General features: G+C 40.9%; 1 protein-coding gene across 2 annotated transcripts in view; it reads left to right on the top strand.

Annotated features, from left to right (window-relative positions):
• Window positions 1-16,830, top strand: part of cyfip1 (cytoplasmic FMR1 interacting protein 1) — a 58,229-nt gene that overhangs the window by 9,871 nt on the left and 31,528 nt on the right. Inside the window, exons 2-11 of one of the 2 annotated variants that reach the window (XM_080732576.1) lie at window positions 3,184-3,301; window positions 3,796-3,885; window positions 4,720-4,797; window positions 5,468-5,569; window positions 6,388-6,569; window positions 7,292-7,388; window positions 8,669-8,797; window positions 10,576-10,680; window positions 12,584-12,675; window positions 15,066-15,183. In XM_080732576.1, coding sequence (XP_080588702.1) covers window positions 3,185-3,301; window positions 3,796-3,885; window positions 4,720-4,797; window positions 5,468-5,569; window positions 6,388-6,569; window positions 7,292-7,388; window positions 8,669-8,797; window positions 10,576-10,680; window positions 12,584-12,675; window positions 15,066-15,183 — 1,110 coding nt within the window. In that variant the 5' untranslated portion in view covers window position 3,184. Of the gene's footprint in view, window positions 1-3,180; window positions 3,302-3,795; window positions 3,886-4,719; window positions 4,798-5,467; window positions 5,570-6,387; window positions 6,570-7,291; window positions 7,389-8,668; window positions 8,798-10,575; window positions 10,681-12,583; window positions 12,676-15,065; window positions 15,184-16,830 lie in introns of both variants that reach the window. The other variant, XM_080732575.1, reaches the window with a different exon arrangement.

The following is a 16,830-nucleotide window of genomic DNA, read 5'->3' as shown; positions in this document are numbered from 1 at the left end:
ATAGACATTAAAGCTTCCATGTGCAAGTATTAGTTTATTACAGTTAAATGAGCAAAATAATGTTATCCAGTTGAACAGGGTTCCCGTGACCAGTTGGCATTGCACATACAGGATATACATGTATTCTTTTCATTTGTGTTCATAGATGATCTGCGTTCATGTTCAGGACAGGTATTTAAAGTTCAGAGATGGCTATACAAAAAAAGGAAAAAAGAACAGATCATAATAATACTAACTAAACAGTCTTCTTATGTTGGTGACATCAAATGATCTCCATTCTCCTTTCAAATGGTAACAGACCCCAGCCTAGATGTTGTCATACAGATTATTATTTCCTCTCTCCACGGTGGGACATTCTGTTGTGACTTTAATAATCACAGCAAGACTGTGGGATGATGGGAAAACACTAGGGGTGTAACAATATAGTTAATTTGCAATGATCTACTATATCGTTTGCAAAAGCAAAATATCGTACCGCTTTGGCTTTGTACCGTATCGTATCGTTTTAAAATGCGGTAATCGGTATCGAATCGTTTTGCAATGCAAATATGGAAACTAAGTATTTGTGCCTTGTATTTGGCAATTTTAAGAGGGAAAATGAAAAAGAGGGGTCTAATTACCTTTCCATTCCATATAGATACTATTGGTCTATCGATAAATGTGAGTGTCAAGGTGGGTTTGTCCATATGTGTTGAAATATAATGTCCATGTATTTGCTAGATAATCACAGCGTTTAGTAATAGTAATAGATCTTTTACACATTTTAATAATAATAATTATAATAATAGCTTGGATTTATATAGCGCTTTTCTAAGTACCCAAAGCGCTTAACAACAAAGGAAAAACAACTTTATTAGAATAAAAACAGTAATTTCAGTAAATTCAACAATTAAAAAGATAAAAGTCAGTCGGGGACTCTGGGCATAAATTCCAGACCTCAGCTGGGGTAGGCTATCCTGAAGAGGTGGGTTTTGAGTGAGGTTTTGAAGGAGGGGAGGGAGGGAGCGCTTCTAAAGCCCCTTTTCCACAGGCCCGACACCACACCACTCCACACCACACCACACCGCCCACTTGTGACAGGTTTTCCACTACAAGGAACTGGGTAGAGTGGTGTGAAGGTGGTACTAAACGTGGTACTAAAAAGTATCCACTCTAGAGTAGGTCTGAGCTAGGCCAAACAGGGCCAAACACTTCATAATGACTGATCACTCACTGACTTTTCATTTAGACCACCAGGATATAGTTGTAATACATGATAATAGGTTCTATTGAGTTGTGATCACTATTATAATCTATTATAGTGAATTATAATTATCATAGTAATACATTAATACTTGAAAGTGTATTATAATCACAGTTATAATCCATTATAGTGTATTATAATTTAGGATAGTTGTAATACAAATTTATATTGTATTATAATCACAGTTAAAAGGGTCAATTTGTTTCTTACCGATAGGGGTACTTTTGTGTAATGGAAAATGTAGATATTTTTGTGTGGTGTAGTGTGGTGTGGTGTGGTGCTAAAGCTGCAGTCGAAAAGGGGCTTAAGGTGGTTGGGGAGAGCGTTCCAGAGGGTGGGGGCAGAGACAGAGAAGGCCCTGTCCCCCCAGGTGCGGTACTTGGCCTTGCGGACCTCCAGGAGGTTGGCTTCACTGGACCTGAGGGATCGGGTTGGGACGTAGGGATGAATAAGGTCAGATAGGTAGGAGGGAGCCAGGTTATTGAGTGCCTTGAAGGTGGTTAGTAGGATTTTGTAGTGGATGCGTTGTTTGACAGGGAGCCAGTGTAGGTCGTGGAGGACAGGAGTGATATGGTCTCTGGAGCGGGTACTGGTGAGAAGGCGGGCGGCGGAGTTTTGGACATACTGTAGTTTGCTGAGGATTTTGGCGGTGGTGCCGTTGAGGATGCTGTTGCAGTAGTCTATCCGGGATGTGACAAATGCGTGGATGAGTGTTTCGGCAGCTGTGAATGTGAGTGAAGGGCGGAGGCGTGCAATGTTCCTGAGGTGAAAGAAGGCAGTTTTGGTGATCTGGTTTATGTGGGGGCGGAATGAGAGGGTGGAATCAAATATGACACCAAGGTTGCGGATGTGAGTGGAGGTGGTTACAGTGGAGCCGTCAATACTGAGAGTGAAATTCTGGGTGGGGCGGGTGAGGGAATCTGGGCCGATGATGAGGATTTCTGATTTGTTGCCATTGAGTTTGAGAAAGTTTTTTTGCATCCATTCTTTGAGTTCTGTAAGGCAGGTGGTGAGGGTGGAAAGGGTGGCAGCGGTGACAGTTTTGGTGGAGAGGTAAAGTTGAGTATCATCGGCATAGCAGTGAAATTGGAGGTTGTGGTGACGGAGGATCTGACCAAGTGGTAGTATGTAAATGATGAAGAGGAGGGGACCAAGTACAGAGCCCTGGGGGACACCGTGGGTGACTGGGGCAGTGGCGGAGTGGCAGTTGTTTATGGAGACAGATTTCATTTCTTTGCTAAATAGTTACTATATCGATTTTAAATCATTGAATCGAATCGCATCGTATCACCATGAATGAACCAATATCGTCCATGTATCGTATTGTTAACCATCATGTATCGTGATGCGCATCGTATCGCTGTTAAAATGTATCGTTACACCCCTAGAAAACACAGATCATAAAAAGAAAATATTTGATCTTGAACTAGCTGCTGCTGTGTTCAGATGTGGGTTCACCAAGTGTGCGATTTCATAGGAGTTCCTGTTTGTGCCGCTCAATGGGATGACTGACGCTTTAACCGCTTTTCTGTTGTTGTTTGATGTCTTTCTTAATGCCCCTACAGCAGAATGATGTCTTTCTTAATGCCCCTACAGCAGAATGATGTCTTTCTTAATGCCCCTACAGCAGAATGATGTCTTTCTTAATGCCCCTACAGCAGAATTATGTCTTTCTTAATGCCCCTACAGCAGAATGATGTCTTTCTTAATGCCCCTACAGCAGAATGATGTCTTTCTTAATGCCCCTACAGCAGAATGATGTCTTTCTTAATGCCCCTACAGCAGAATGATGTCTTTCTTAATGCCCCTACAGCAGAATGATGTCTTTCTTAATGCCCCTACAGCAGAATGATGTCTTTCTTAATGCCCCTACAGCAGAATTATGTCTTTCTTAATGCCCCTACAGCAGAATGATTTCTTTCTTAATGCCCCTACAGCAGAATGACGTCCACGGTGACGTTAGAAGATGCCCTGTCCAACGTGGACCTGTTGGAGGAGCTTCCACTCCCCGACCAGCAGCCGTGCATCGAGCCCCTTCCCTCCTCGCTCATATACCAGGTTAGTAGCCGTGCATCGAATAATCGTCATTCATCATGTTAATAATGATCATATATTTTCAAAATGAGTGGAAATGGCAGATGTAGAAGCTCAAAACGGCAACGAGTTTTGAGCTTGTAGATCAGCTATATCCACTATTTATGTTTTATTTAAGTATAAAGTTACACACGGCTCTCCTCGGTTCTCACTCATATACCGGGTAGAACGAGGATTTTATTTAGCTACAGACGCCAGTTTTGATTAGGAAACCCCAAAGAAGGCTTTACTTATTAAACATTAGACTAAATCGCTAGACAAAGAGATACATTTCATTGTAGAAATGCAATGTCCCTCTGTGTGTGATAAAAGGCAGAAAATGAAGTTACTTTGACTCATGCTATATGTCCGTTTTGTAACAGGAATTCTACACTACCTTTGTTTGTTTGTGCATGATGTTGGCATCCATACTTTGTTTGTGCGTCCATAATTTAATATAATCTTTAATCTCTCTACAGCCAAATTTCAACACCAACTTCGAGGACCGCAATGCCTTCGTCACTGGCATCGCCAGATACATTGAACAGGCCACAGTCCATTCTAGCATGGTAAAGTAGAAAGATCTCTTTTGCTTGAGAAATTGCCTCATTCGTTTTCTTCCTCTTAACTTTGAGTTCTTGCTCCCAGCTCATTAGCGACCTGGGAAAAACGCAAAACACCAGAACAGGGACAAAGGCCCAGTAGAGAAAATGGGTATGGATAAGCATTTTGTTGAGTGAAGAGGCTTTGGCTATCCCCTGTGAACATTCGGACCCGGCTTGTGGACAATTGGGTGCTTTGGCAATTATTGCAGGAATGGCACTGCTTTGTGTCTAATTAGTGAGGGATAATTGCAGGTTTAGAGCCAGGGGTCTCAATCAAACAGTACTTTGTATGCGGCCTGGGCTGTTTTGAAAGCATTGAAGCGCTGCCCTGCCGCCCTCTGAGAATAAATGACTCACACTGGAGGCAATGGGCCATGCACACTTTCTTGTCTGTGTGTGTGTGTGTGTGTGTGTGTGTGTGTGTATTTGTGTGTGTGTGTTTGTTTGCTGCCAACAAATAGACATTTGAATGTGAAATAAAAAACGTCCCTTGTATACAAGTGCATGTTTGTGTTTAACTGCCTGAACCCCAGCATCCCTATTCTGGGGTAATTTAAAAAATATATATATATACTGATATACCTACTGTATCACATCCCACGGGGGAACTTCAGTTTTCAGCCTCACCCAGCTGAGTTCTGCCCACAGAGGTGCACGGAGGACGGAGCAGTTAGGGGTTAAGTGTCTTGCTCAAGGACACTTCAACACATTGCTGAGGGCTGGAATCGTACCTGGGACATGTTTTGAGATTCTTACTGTCTAGTCAACGCGTTGATGGTGTTTGTGTCTTTGAATCAGAATGAGATGTTGGAGGAGGGGCAGGAGTATGCAGTGATGCTCTACACATGGAGGAGCTGTTCGCGTGCGATACCACAGGTAAACTGCTCTGTCTGTCTTCTGCTAGTCCCAGGACTTAACATGTGTGATAACATCAAGTGGAGATATGGCGCAAATATCTAAAAGTGCTTTCTAAAGGGATTCAGTATTTGTGTGTGAGAACAGCTGTGTGATACATGACCGGGTACACATTAGTGTGCGTAATGTTTTGCTTACAGCGTGGCTCACAGCGTGGCACCAAGTGCCGCGCTGCAAGCTTGTAGATCTGCTATTTTTGAAAAATCCTGAAAATTTGTGCAAGTCATTGAATATTTTGACCCGATTCTATAAGTGTCTCTTTTTTTGAAAAACCTATGTTTCTATGTCAGTGGTGCTCAAACGTTTTCATGTCAAGAACCCCAAATGATATGTATTTGGCCACGAACCCCCATCTCAAAATATTTACTTCTAGGGACCACCAGAAGCAAAATTTTAGCTACAAATGTTCGCTTTAAAAATACATATATTCAAAGATTTGCACACATTTTCACGACTTTTCAAAAATAGCAGATCTACAAGCTCGCAGCGCGGCCGCGCTGTGAGCTTGTATATCTGCTATTTTTCAATTGTTAAAGCATGAAATAATTCTAGGCCTAAATATGAATTCACTTACTGTTCTAAGCAAGCCTTTTTTCATTTCCTTTCCGCACTCACCGTTTCGCTCCCTCAGGTGAAGTGCAACGAGCAGCCTAACAGAGTGGAGATCTACGAGAAGACCGTAGAGGTGCTGGAGCCGGAGGTCACCAAGCTGATGAACTTCATGTACTTCCAGGTAACACCGTCCTAACACTTCCTAACACTCTCTGAAGTATGTCCAACTACCACTTGGTGTTCGGTTGACATACTTTGAACCTTTTCCATATGATACAGTAGATATTGTAGTGAACCCTAGGAAATTAATTCTACAGGTATCAAAATACTGTTTAACAAAATAAAATGGAAGGATTTAAGTAAATAATAAAGACTTCTAAAACACAGTGGTGCATAGTTGAATTGAAGTAAGCCATAGTAGAGAAAATGGGTATGGATAATACTTTGGCTGTCACGATGCGACATGTTGTGAGCTTGAAGATGAGCTATTTTCGAATTGTAACTATTTATTTTAGATTCTGAAAAGTTTTTTTTTTAAATTGGTGAAACATTGTTGTACATTGCCTGTAATGAAATGGTAGTTGAAGTTAGTTCTTATACAGTTTTTAACTGGTTATGCTTGTTTTTATTTTTATTTCGTGACTTATTTAGTTTGATTTATTTATTTAGATTAACACATTTTTAGGTGATCTTTTAGGAGAAACATAATTTGCAATTTCTTTAATAGTTTGATGCTGCTTGCAGAAGAAAAATGAAACTTGAAATGCCCAAAATACAGACACCAAGGTTAATGTGGTTCAGGATTGGAGTTCAGAGAAAATGTCACAATATCGGGAGATAGGAATAATAAAGTGATAACAAATCACCTTGCCGCCATGCATGCATTGGCACACTTGAAATGAATGTTGACAAGAACCATTTGCATTGCATTACATTTACAAGTATTCAAACGTTGCCTGCGTGACACTCATTGTGTTTGACCTTTTCTGTTTGTCTCAGCGTACGGCGATCGATCGTTTCTGTGGGGAGGTGCGGCGGCTGTGTCACGCAGAGCGCAGGAAAGACTTTGTGTCGGAGGCCTACCTGCTCACGCTGGGGAAGTTCATCAACATGTTCGCCGTGCTGGACGAGCTGAAGAACATGAAGTGCAGCGTCAAGAACGACCACTCCGCCTACAAACGGTACGTTAACCAGAGCACATGTGGAGAATCAGGGCCTGCTGGTTACTGGTTTGGTGCTAATGTATTATGGTTCATTGCATTGGTTATAAAACCTTTTCATCGCAAGGAGCCCCAAATTAATATGAATTTGGCGGCAGACACCCGTCTGAAAATATTCTGTGCCAGGGACCCCCGACCCCATACACGATTTGTGTTGTTAAAATGTTTAATTCTTTTCAATTATTATAATAGCAGAGGTAGGAAAGAGTAATTTATGTTTTCATGGTTCGCTTGATCTTACTTCAGAAAAGGTCAAGCAAGCCATCAGTCTGGCAAACCACTCTCATTTCCTAAAGGTAGGGCAACAGATAAGTAGTATGCTTCAATTTAAGGTGACCTGAGCTTACCAGGATGGACTTCCTCCACTCCTGACGTAAAAAAAAAATAAAAAATTATGAAACATATTTATTGTTCATATGAATTCCATCATTTATAAAACCTATTTATTGTTTATGTGAAGGCCAACTTATAACATAAATTGCCTCCTCCCCCCATTATTGAAATAGCCAGCATTTAAAATGATCTGTTGCCCTGCTTTTTAATATCATATTGACACTAGATGACAGTAAGGGCTAGTATTCTCCAAGACCATATTATGTGTTGTTCATGGTGCTTGACAGTTGCTGGGTGCACCAAAATAGCATGCTTTCACAGTGTCATTCCTCCTGGTGTGTTCCCTGCAGAGCGGCCCAGTTCCTCAGGAAGATGTCTGAACCGTCGTCCATCCAGGAGTCTCAGAACCTGTCCATGTTCCTGGCCAACCATAACAAAATCACTCAGGTTGGACTGAATGTGTTTTGCATTACACTTCTCACAAGAGGGTTTTTTCCTTAACCCGTTTAGGCCAAGGCTGCTAACCCTCCTTGAGTTTAACCACATCTCCTTGAGGAATCTTGCATTGTCATTTTCCCTTGATTTCTCCTTGATTTGGTATCGAACTCCAAAAAATCACCAGAACACAGGGAATTACATCTACTCCGTTAAAAGGTTTCTGGGAGAGTAGCCCAGACTCCCTTGTGTAGTGTTCAGTGCGTGCAATCATACAGAGATATTAAATATGAATGTAAGTAATTAATGGTTATTATTAAAGATTAGTGTTTCATTGCTCCAGTCACCAAATACATTTATGTAGGCCTACTTTTAGCTTTTAAAAGGATACAATTTCTAAATGTTATTTACCCATCATTTTCCAACGCTAAAGCAAGGCTGATAAGTGTCAAACTCACAAAATTCACCAGAACACAGGAAATGACATGTACTGCAGCATTCCCTTTTCAGTGTTCCTTCCGCGTAGACAAACACTATAATGACAAAGGAGCTACAAGGGGTGTCGCTAAAACAGACTATTAAACAGTATGACTTCTCTTTGAATTGAGTACAAGAAGACCCCAATGTAAACACGCCACTGTGCTTTCTTGACTTTAAATCCTATTAGTAGACTGTGTATCTGAACTGTATTGTGCTGTGCCTTTCCTATGCGAACTGCTAATTGCGACCGTCAGGTCGCATTTACTACCAAAACCTCCACCGGATGTCCGTCCGTCCGTCACACATCACACTTTTGCCCTGCTCATATCTCCGCAACCGTTGCCCAGATCCATGCCAAATGTTGCACACACACTCCTTGCCTGCCAAACTACAACCTCCACCCATCAATTCTCACATGCCCCTCTTCTAGCGCCACCATGAGGCCCATTCTTGCAAAACACATTTTTGGACACTGCTCCTACAATTTTTGCCCTAAAATCACGCAAATCGGTACACAGTATGTCTACACTCATCTCTTCAACATGGATCTGTCCCCTTTAGCACCACCTTGAGGCCGATTTCTTATAACACTTTTCTGGACACTACTCCTACACATTTGGCCCTAAAATCACGCAAATCGCTACACGGTATGTCTACACTCATGTCATCGACATGGATCTGTTGTGTATACATGTGACCTGACTGTCGCTTATCTCCCGATTAGGGAGTCTTACTAGTATAGTATTCAATCAGTCAATCAATGTTAATTTGTCGTGGTTGTCATCTTGCACCGTATTCTCTGTTGCTCCCAGTCTTTGCAGCAGCAGTTGGAGGTGATCAATGGATACGATGATCTGCTGGCAGACATTGTCAACCTGTGTGTGGATTACTACGAGGACAAGATGTTCCTCACGCCCGGTGATAAACACATGCTGCTAAAGGTGAGCGCCCACCACGCCACTATGGATCTGTTCATTAACCCATTTAGGCCTAGAATTATTGAATGCTTTGACCAGTGAAAAATAGCAGATATAGAAGCTCACAGCACGGCACCGAGTGCCGCGCTGCGAGCTTGTAGATCTGCTATTTTTGAAAAAGTCGTGAAAATGTGTGCAAATCTTTGAATACATGTATTTTCAAAGCGAACGTTTGTAACTCAAATTTTGCTTCTGGGTGGTCCCTGGAACTAGATATTTTGAGATGGGGGGTCCGTGGCCAAATAAATATAATTTTGGGGGTCCTTCACATGAAAAGGTTTGAGAACCACTGACATAGTAGTCTCTCAAGAACAGACTAACTGAGCTCCAGTTAAGTGAAAAGGACCTTTTCTTTGACGATGGCTGGCCAGATTGCTGACACAGAAACATAGGTTTTTTCAAAAAAAAACCTTGGAAGGATTCAAAAGACACTTATAGAATCGGGTCAAAATTCAAATTTTCACGATTTTTCAAAAATAGCAGATCTACAAGCTCGCAGCGCGGCACTCGGTGCCGCGCTGTGAGCTTCTATATCTGCTATTTTGCTATAGTTAAAGCATAAAATAATGATACACAATGATGTGTACCCGTTCTAAATGGGTTAATGAATCTGTTGTGAACTCTGGCATCCGGACCCCTGCTGACTATTCTATTGACTGTTGAGTTGTGGTGCAGGAGAGTGGAAGCACACTGCACGTCGTTGTCCTCCTGCAGAAATCTCCTATCTCCATATTTTAAGTCAGTGGTTCTCAACCTGTGGGGGTCCCCAAATTATGTTGAGGGGTATATGTTGAGGGGTATATAGAATAGTTCACCCCCAAAATTACTTTTTCTTTATTGAGTACTCACGCCATGGAGACTTGAGTTCAATAATATTTTTTGTTTTTTGTCGCATTCCTAAAAATGTACAAAAATGTTATTACAATAAATGTACCCCCATTGATTCCGGAATCAATTGGGGTAAATTTGCAATAATATATTTGTTTTGTCTTAGAAATGCAACACACATGCCTCAACTCTTAGTGCTTGTCAGGTTGGGGGGGTCCCCTGTTAAAATATGATTCTTTTGGGGGTCACAGCCTGAAAAGGTTGAGAGACACTGTTCTAAGTGAATCATACCACAGCGTCACACAAAAGCATAACAAATAGACGATCTACAAGCTTCATGCCACGTTTCAAGCTTGTCGATCTGCTGTTTTTGAATTGGAATCCTGAAAAGTAACAATTTTAGACATATGAGGTTAACACCTGACAGACGATATTTAACCTCTTCCCCGGTCGTGAAAGTACCGGTACTTATGTACGATGTTGAGGTTCTTTTACTCTCGGGTATATTAATCTTTCGATACATTATACTTCTACGACACTACAATTATTTGACAACTTTAGATGCCAAATTTGTTTATTATTACAAAACATACCGGTACATTTGCCGCTTGAGCTCTATTTTATACTCCGGCTATTCGAAAATAGCTGATCTACAAGTTTAATACTAATGCGCTGTGAGCATTGTAGATCTGCTATTTTCTAAACTTGTGAAAAGGGACAAGCCACATAATGAGTCCTTTTATTTTGACTATTTAAGTATATATTTTGATGCCAATACTTTTGCACTTCTAACCAAGTACGTTTTGAATGCAAGCCTTTTAATTTGACGTATTTCTACATTGTGGAATTTGCTACTTTTAGTAAAAGTAAAAGATCTGACTGCTTCTTCCACCACTGCTCTTCCCCATTTCCAGGTCATGGGTTTCGGCTTGTACCTGATAGACGGAAACCAGAGCAACATCTACAAACTGGATGCCAAGAAGAAACTTAACCTGACCAAGATCGACAAGTTTTTCAAGGTGTGTAGAGGAGCTTGAGTGTTTGATTTACAGTCCACTGTTGTCGTAAGCCTTAATTTAGTGGCAAAATCCACAAAAGTTCTGAGGCTCCGTGCCAACAGTGCTAGAAAGGCTATACCATTTTTCTTTTAGGCAGCACCTCCAAAATAGCAGTTACAGGGCTGGGCTGTAAGTTATTATCAAACATTTGGGTTAAATTTGCCGGGATGTATGACATTTGTCACAGCTATCATCCACACGAGGGTATATTCTAGACAGTTTGACTTTGCTATAGAGAGAGAGAGTAGTAAAACTTTCAGTTGTATCAAGCGCACAAGGTACATCCATTCTCATGGAAATCGAAATAGGGATGTCAGGTGGTTAATAACCACATTAACCCTAGCTTCCCTATTTTGGGCATGTTATTATAGGCAAATTTGTCAAAGATAGACAAGGCCTATTCATTTATACTCTGTTGTTTGCTAGTGTTGCGTGGTGAAAAGAACAGATCTATGCGACTATGTTTTCAGCTTACAGATCATTATTTTCACTATACCGTTGTAGTACTGTACATCAATGTATGAATAAGGCTTAAGGGGTTGAACCCTCAAATTCCACAGACTTGAGTGAGCTCACATTTCTTATGTTTATTTATGAACCGCACCTAGATAAATAAACTTGGATTAGAGTGCTGCATTATTCACCCTCCACCTACTGAATAAAGGGTGATTTATACTTTGTTGTGCGCCGGTGTCGCGTATCGAACATAGCAGATGTACAAGCTAACAATGTGTTTCGCTATCGCGCTTCGTGAGCTTCTATTTTCGGGCATAAGTGAACCAAATACTCCCCGTTGTGTTTGAGTATTCTGAACAGGCATATACTGTACCCGAAAATCGATATTCAAAAGTGAGAAGCAGAACTGAGAGGCAAACACATTCCCAATCCCCTTTCAACTGCCTAGAGATAAACACTGAGCAACATATTATAATATGAAATGATTTGCAAACCAAGTTTGCTTTTTTTCTGCCCCTGAGCTGACAAAAATAAGGGCTGTGGGAGAGAGAGATGGCTTTTCCTCTCATTTGAATTCCAGTCTGCTTGGTGAACATATTTTATATTTTACCACATGTGGAGCTCAGATGGAGAAAAGTCTCAGTTTGAATAATCCTGTGTGAAATTAGCCTGGTAAACTAGACTCCTCCTGGGAGCCTGGTTTATGAGCAACAAAACTGGATATGAACATTATTTAAAACATGATATATATATATATATATATATATATATATATATATATATTAGGGATGGTCCGATCAGGTTTTTTGGAACCGATCACCGAGCACCGATCACAAAAGTTTGATCACCCGATACCGATCAATCACCGATCCGATCAAGTTATTATTTATATATTATTTATATTTTCTAAATGTTAATGTTTTAACTTTAATTAATTAATTCACTCATTAATTCATTTATATATTTGCCTTATAGTTATTTACCAGCATTACTATGTATTTATTATCATAGCAGTAACTAATTATTCCTTCAGCACTGTGGAAATCAATACCCCAAAATGGCCTCAAGTGGGCATACTGAACAGCTGGTTGTTCGAATGCACCGATCGGATCGGATCGGTGAATTTACCTTTTGATCTAAACCACCGATTATCGCCGATCACGCTTTGATCGGCCCGATCCGATCCATTGCCGATTGATCGGTAACATCTCTAATATATATATATATATATATATATATATATATATATATATATATATACATACTGTATATATCCTGTAGAATACAAAAACAATGGGGGTCAATATTTCTATTAACATAGAAGAGTTTACTCTTTAGCATCAATGGACTAAACCAGCCTTTGGTTTTGTGTATAATGTAATGATGGCCATTCTCCTGCTATTCACAGCAACTCCAGGTAGTTCCACTGTTTGGCGACATGCAGATTGAACTGTCCAGATACATCAAGACCAGCGCTCACTTTGAAGAGAACAAATCCAGGTGAGAGACAGAGAGAGAGAGAGAGAGAGCGTGGTCTGGCAGGTTCTGTTCAACCGAGGGCAATCCACTGCTCATAGACCAGGGGTTTTCAAAGTGGGTGACGGGGCACCCTGGGGTTCCGTGATGCCAGTCCAGGGGTGCCGCGAGATCATTTGATAATAATTTGGAATTCATCATTATCACTATATCAATATCACTTCACTGTGCTTAGTGAAACAGACCTGATTTGCACTTGCAACTTGATGAGTTCCTTTTCCTTCTACGACAACTCTCTTCACCAAAAATATTGTAACGCGTTGTGAGCTTGTAGATCGGCTATTTTTGGTGAACCTTCCCCCCAGAATAGGCATGCTGGGGTTCAAGTGGTTAAATGTTATAACGTTATTTTCAGTCAGTTCTGATGAAAAGGGATATTTCTCCAATATGATGTAAGATTATAAAAATGAACTGTAATTCAGGGGTGCCGTGGATGAAAACGTTATTTACAGGGGTGCCCTGAGTCAAAAAAGTTTGAAAACCCCTGTCATAGACATCTAGGGGTGTAAAAGTTAATCAAAATAATCAATAATTCCAATTTCCAAAGTAAAAAATAAATAAAATAATTGATAGAATAATCACTGAGAAAAGATTCAACCCTGTAACTGATTAATGTCCTTCGAACGTCTATTTAGCAATTAAAACCTAGAAGCATGTGGTTCTTTCCCTCGCTTTGCCTTTTCCTTGGCAAATGAATAGGAACTATTTGCATAGAAGTGATCCCCCATTACTAGGTGTAATTACTTTATTTTGTTCATCCTAACCTTGGGAACGTCTAAGATCATTTAAATCCATGTGTCTTTCAAATGCCAGCAAATGGCTCTTTGTAGCTTAGAAAACATTTTCTAAGAAACATTTCTTGCTTCTGTCTACACAAGACTGCAAGGTAGGAGTATGTGCCGTGATCCTTCACCACCCAACACTAAAGGGTGTAGGGATGCCAGAAACGGATAAAAGTCATAATCCATTAGATTTATTGGAATTGGAGTCAGAAGAAAAGTTCATTACTGTATGTGCTTCAAAGTAACTGGGATTAAACCTGAAATCTACAGTAAATAACATTTTTATTAAGGCTTTATGTATTGTCTTAAATTTTTAAAAAAATAAGCAGAAGAAAATATATCCTAATTAATTCTTAGGTGCACAATCGTGTCACTTATAGAAAACAAGTGATTTTCCAAGAGTTTACCAACCAGCTATTTTTCGATTAATGGCGTAAAAAATTATAGTATAAAAACTTTTAGACATAAAGTGCCATGTTTTTATTTTCAGTCAGTGTGCCGTTAGTATCAGCATTAAGTTTAATTATGACACCACATCAAAATATTTCCAACACATTCTTTTTCTTCTTTTGAATTATTTTCTTTGACTTCAGGATGTAATGATCATTAGACTCCCAGACTCCCTCACCAGCCGGAGTTCAGAGTTTGAATGAGTGTAGAATTATGTGCAGGATGTCATTTGCAAGATGTGAGGGGACCTAATTTAATTGTCATTTTCTTTAAATATTTTATTTTAAAAGAAAACTCCTCTCTCTCACACTTATGCCAGTGTGCCAGTGATCACCCTCCCCTGTGCCAATGTTGGCAGACTTGGCACCAGTGCCTAAGGTTGCCTACCCCTGATCTATCTTATATTTACAATTGGCTTAAGGCCGCAGCCCACTTTGGCACAGGGCACAGGACACAGGGCAGCCCACAGTCAACGGACTTTGAGACACGCCCACACTCGAGCATAGGCACAGGGCACAGGGCAGTCCACAGTCAACGGACTTCACAGAGAGAGACGCACACTTTGGGGGGGGGGGGGAAATGCACAGAGAGAGACGCACACATCACCAATACGTTTTATTTCTTATTTTTTTCAAAACTTTTTTTTATCCTAATTTTTTTCTTCTCAAAAATTTTTTTTTCTCAAAAATTCTTTTTCTCAAAAAATTTTTTTCTCAAAAATTTTTTTTTCTCAAAAAAATTTTTTTCTCAAAAAAATTTTTTTTTCCTCAAAAAACTCTCAAAAAATTTTTTTTCTCAATTTTTTTTTTCTCAAATTTTTTTTCTCAAACATTTTTTTTCTCAAAAAAATTTTTTTCTCAAAAAAATTTTTTTTCTCTTTTTTTTAAATTTTTTTTTTTACTTTTTTTTTTTTTTTTTTTAAACTAGATGTGAGCGGGCCGAAGGCCCGCAAACCTCTAGTACAAACACAATTGGCCATGTTCGGGTTAGGGTTGGGCTTCTCACCTTGTCTCTGAACTCCATATCCTATTTCCTCTCCTCTCTGTGATTACTATGAGACTGCTAATTGACTGGATGTTCTGCTCTCTTTCCCCCCCCCTCTTCCTCTCAATCTCTCTGCAGGTGGTCTTGTACGTCTAATTCCAGCAGCCCCCAGTACAATATATGCGAACAGATGATTCAGATCCGGGAAGACCACATGCGCTTCATCTCGGAGCTGGCTCGCTATAGCAACAGTGAGGTCAGTGCACTGTAGTGTGTAGAGGCCCGACACCAGAGATCAGTGGCACTGAAATATCCACGATTGAAAATACACTGCCGAAGTTTTAGGGCGGATTCACACTGCAATCCGTTTGATTAGAACTGATTCTGAAACCGGTTGCTGGTTCACGCTGGCCAGCATTCACATTGGCAGACCTTCTGGCCTCCCTGGAGATCACTAGCACTATACAGCCCGGTCCTATAGGTGGCGGTATGCACATAGTGTCATCAACTATGCGACATTGCTGATGGTGGTTGCCAATAAATTCAGGCACGAAAGTTGGTGTAACAATTCAATGACGCGCGACAGCGCAGTGTGGAACATTGTTGCAGTGGTCTTGGGTCTCGCACCCCCCACACCTCGACAAGACAAACAAGCCTATTTGCATATCAATTGACCTGTGTCGCTGATCTACAAGCTCACACTGACCTTGCATCCGCGACGCGTTGTGAGCTTGTAGATCTGCTATTTTCCAGGCGCATAAACGTGCAGAATGATGAGCGAGACATGCAGCGCAGCGCACGTTATTATTTTAATTATTTAATAATCAACATGGCTGAAACGCTTGTGGCTTAATATTCACATTAATGGCACGTCAAGCAGGCACAGCAGTGCACAAGCAGTGCCAAGGAATCTATAACATCGAAACAAAAGTCAGGGATAAAGGAATACTTTTAGGCTATTTTCTATCAACAGCGGTAAGTCATTTTCGGTTTGTTTTCATGGTTTAACAGTTCATGGTTTAACTTGTAGGCTAGTGCTTTCTCTTTCTGCTTTTCTTTCCCGACGGGCGACAGCGCACACACATGCATGCACGCACGCACCAAGCCCCCCCCCCCTCCCGCTGTAAATCTGATCCCAGAGCAGCATAACCATCATCTCAGTTACAGCCATACTTCATGTCGCTGCCTCGCGGCTAATAACGGACCTGAATCTGATCCTAGGTCAGCCTAGATTACAGTCCCGTGTTCCGAATGTTTTAACGGAGCGCCGGTTCTGGCCGTCCCGTCTCACTTTCACCCCTGCCTCAGTGCGCTGGTGCGAGACAATAAATAACTGTTCGCCAATTGCTACTTCTCCCAATTGGAAGTACATGACACCAGTCCAGCGCACCACAGTAGTAGGCTAACTGGTGATATAAAACATATAAACGAATTTTAGAAGACAGTCCTACAAGCAAGCAATCTCTCTGTGAGATGAAGTCGCTGATCCCATGGCCATGTCGACAACTGTTACCCAGTGTTTATTTGTGCCGACGGCTGACTCGTCGACATTATATGAGGTCACGTTCAACATCAATACCGTTTTTGAGGCCGGTTGCTTCACACTGCGGCTCACCGGTCTCGAGGTCGCACAATGCAGTCTCGAGACTACCTCTTGAGGTGGTTTCGAGGCTATCCGTTTCTGAGGAAGACCGCACGCTTCACACTGTCAAAACCGGTTTAAACATCTGCCAAGTAGCCTCGAGACCGGTCTCGAGACCGCAGTGTGAATCCGCCCTTAAACGGTGCATCCCATATTGTTGCTTTTGGGCAGAATCGCAGAAGCCTTGTATCTCCATTTTAAACTTTTTATGTGTTGTTTTGTTGTAAAGAAATTCCCAACTTTGTTATACAAGAGTGACAT

This window comes from Nannobrachium achirus (genome assembly GCF_963921795.1).
Source record: "Nannobrachium achirus genome assembly, chromosome: 1".
Taxonomy (NCBI): Eukaryota; Metazoa; Chordata; class Actinopteri; order Myctophiformes; family Myctophidae; genus Nannobrachium; species Nannobrachium achirus.
The sequence above is the reverse complement of the archived record's forward strand: the minus strand, read 5'-3'. Positions and strand labels throughout refer to the sequence as shown.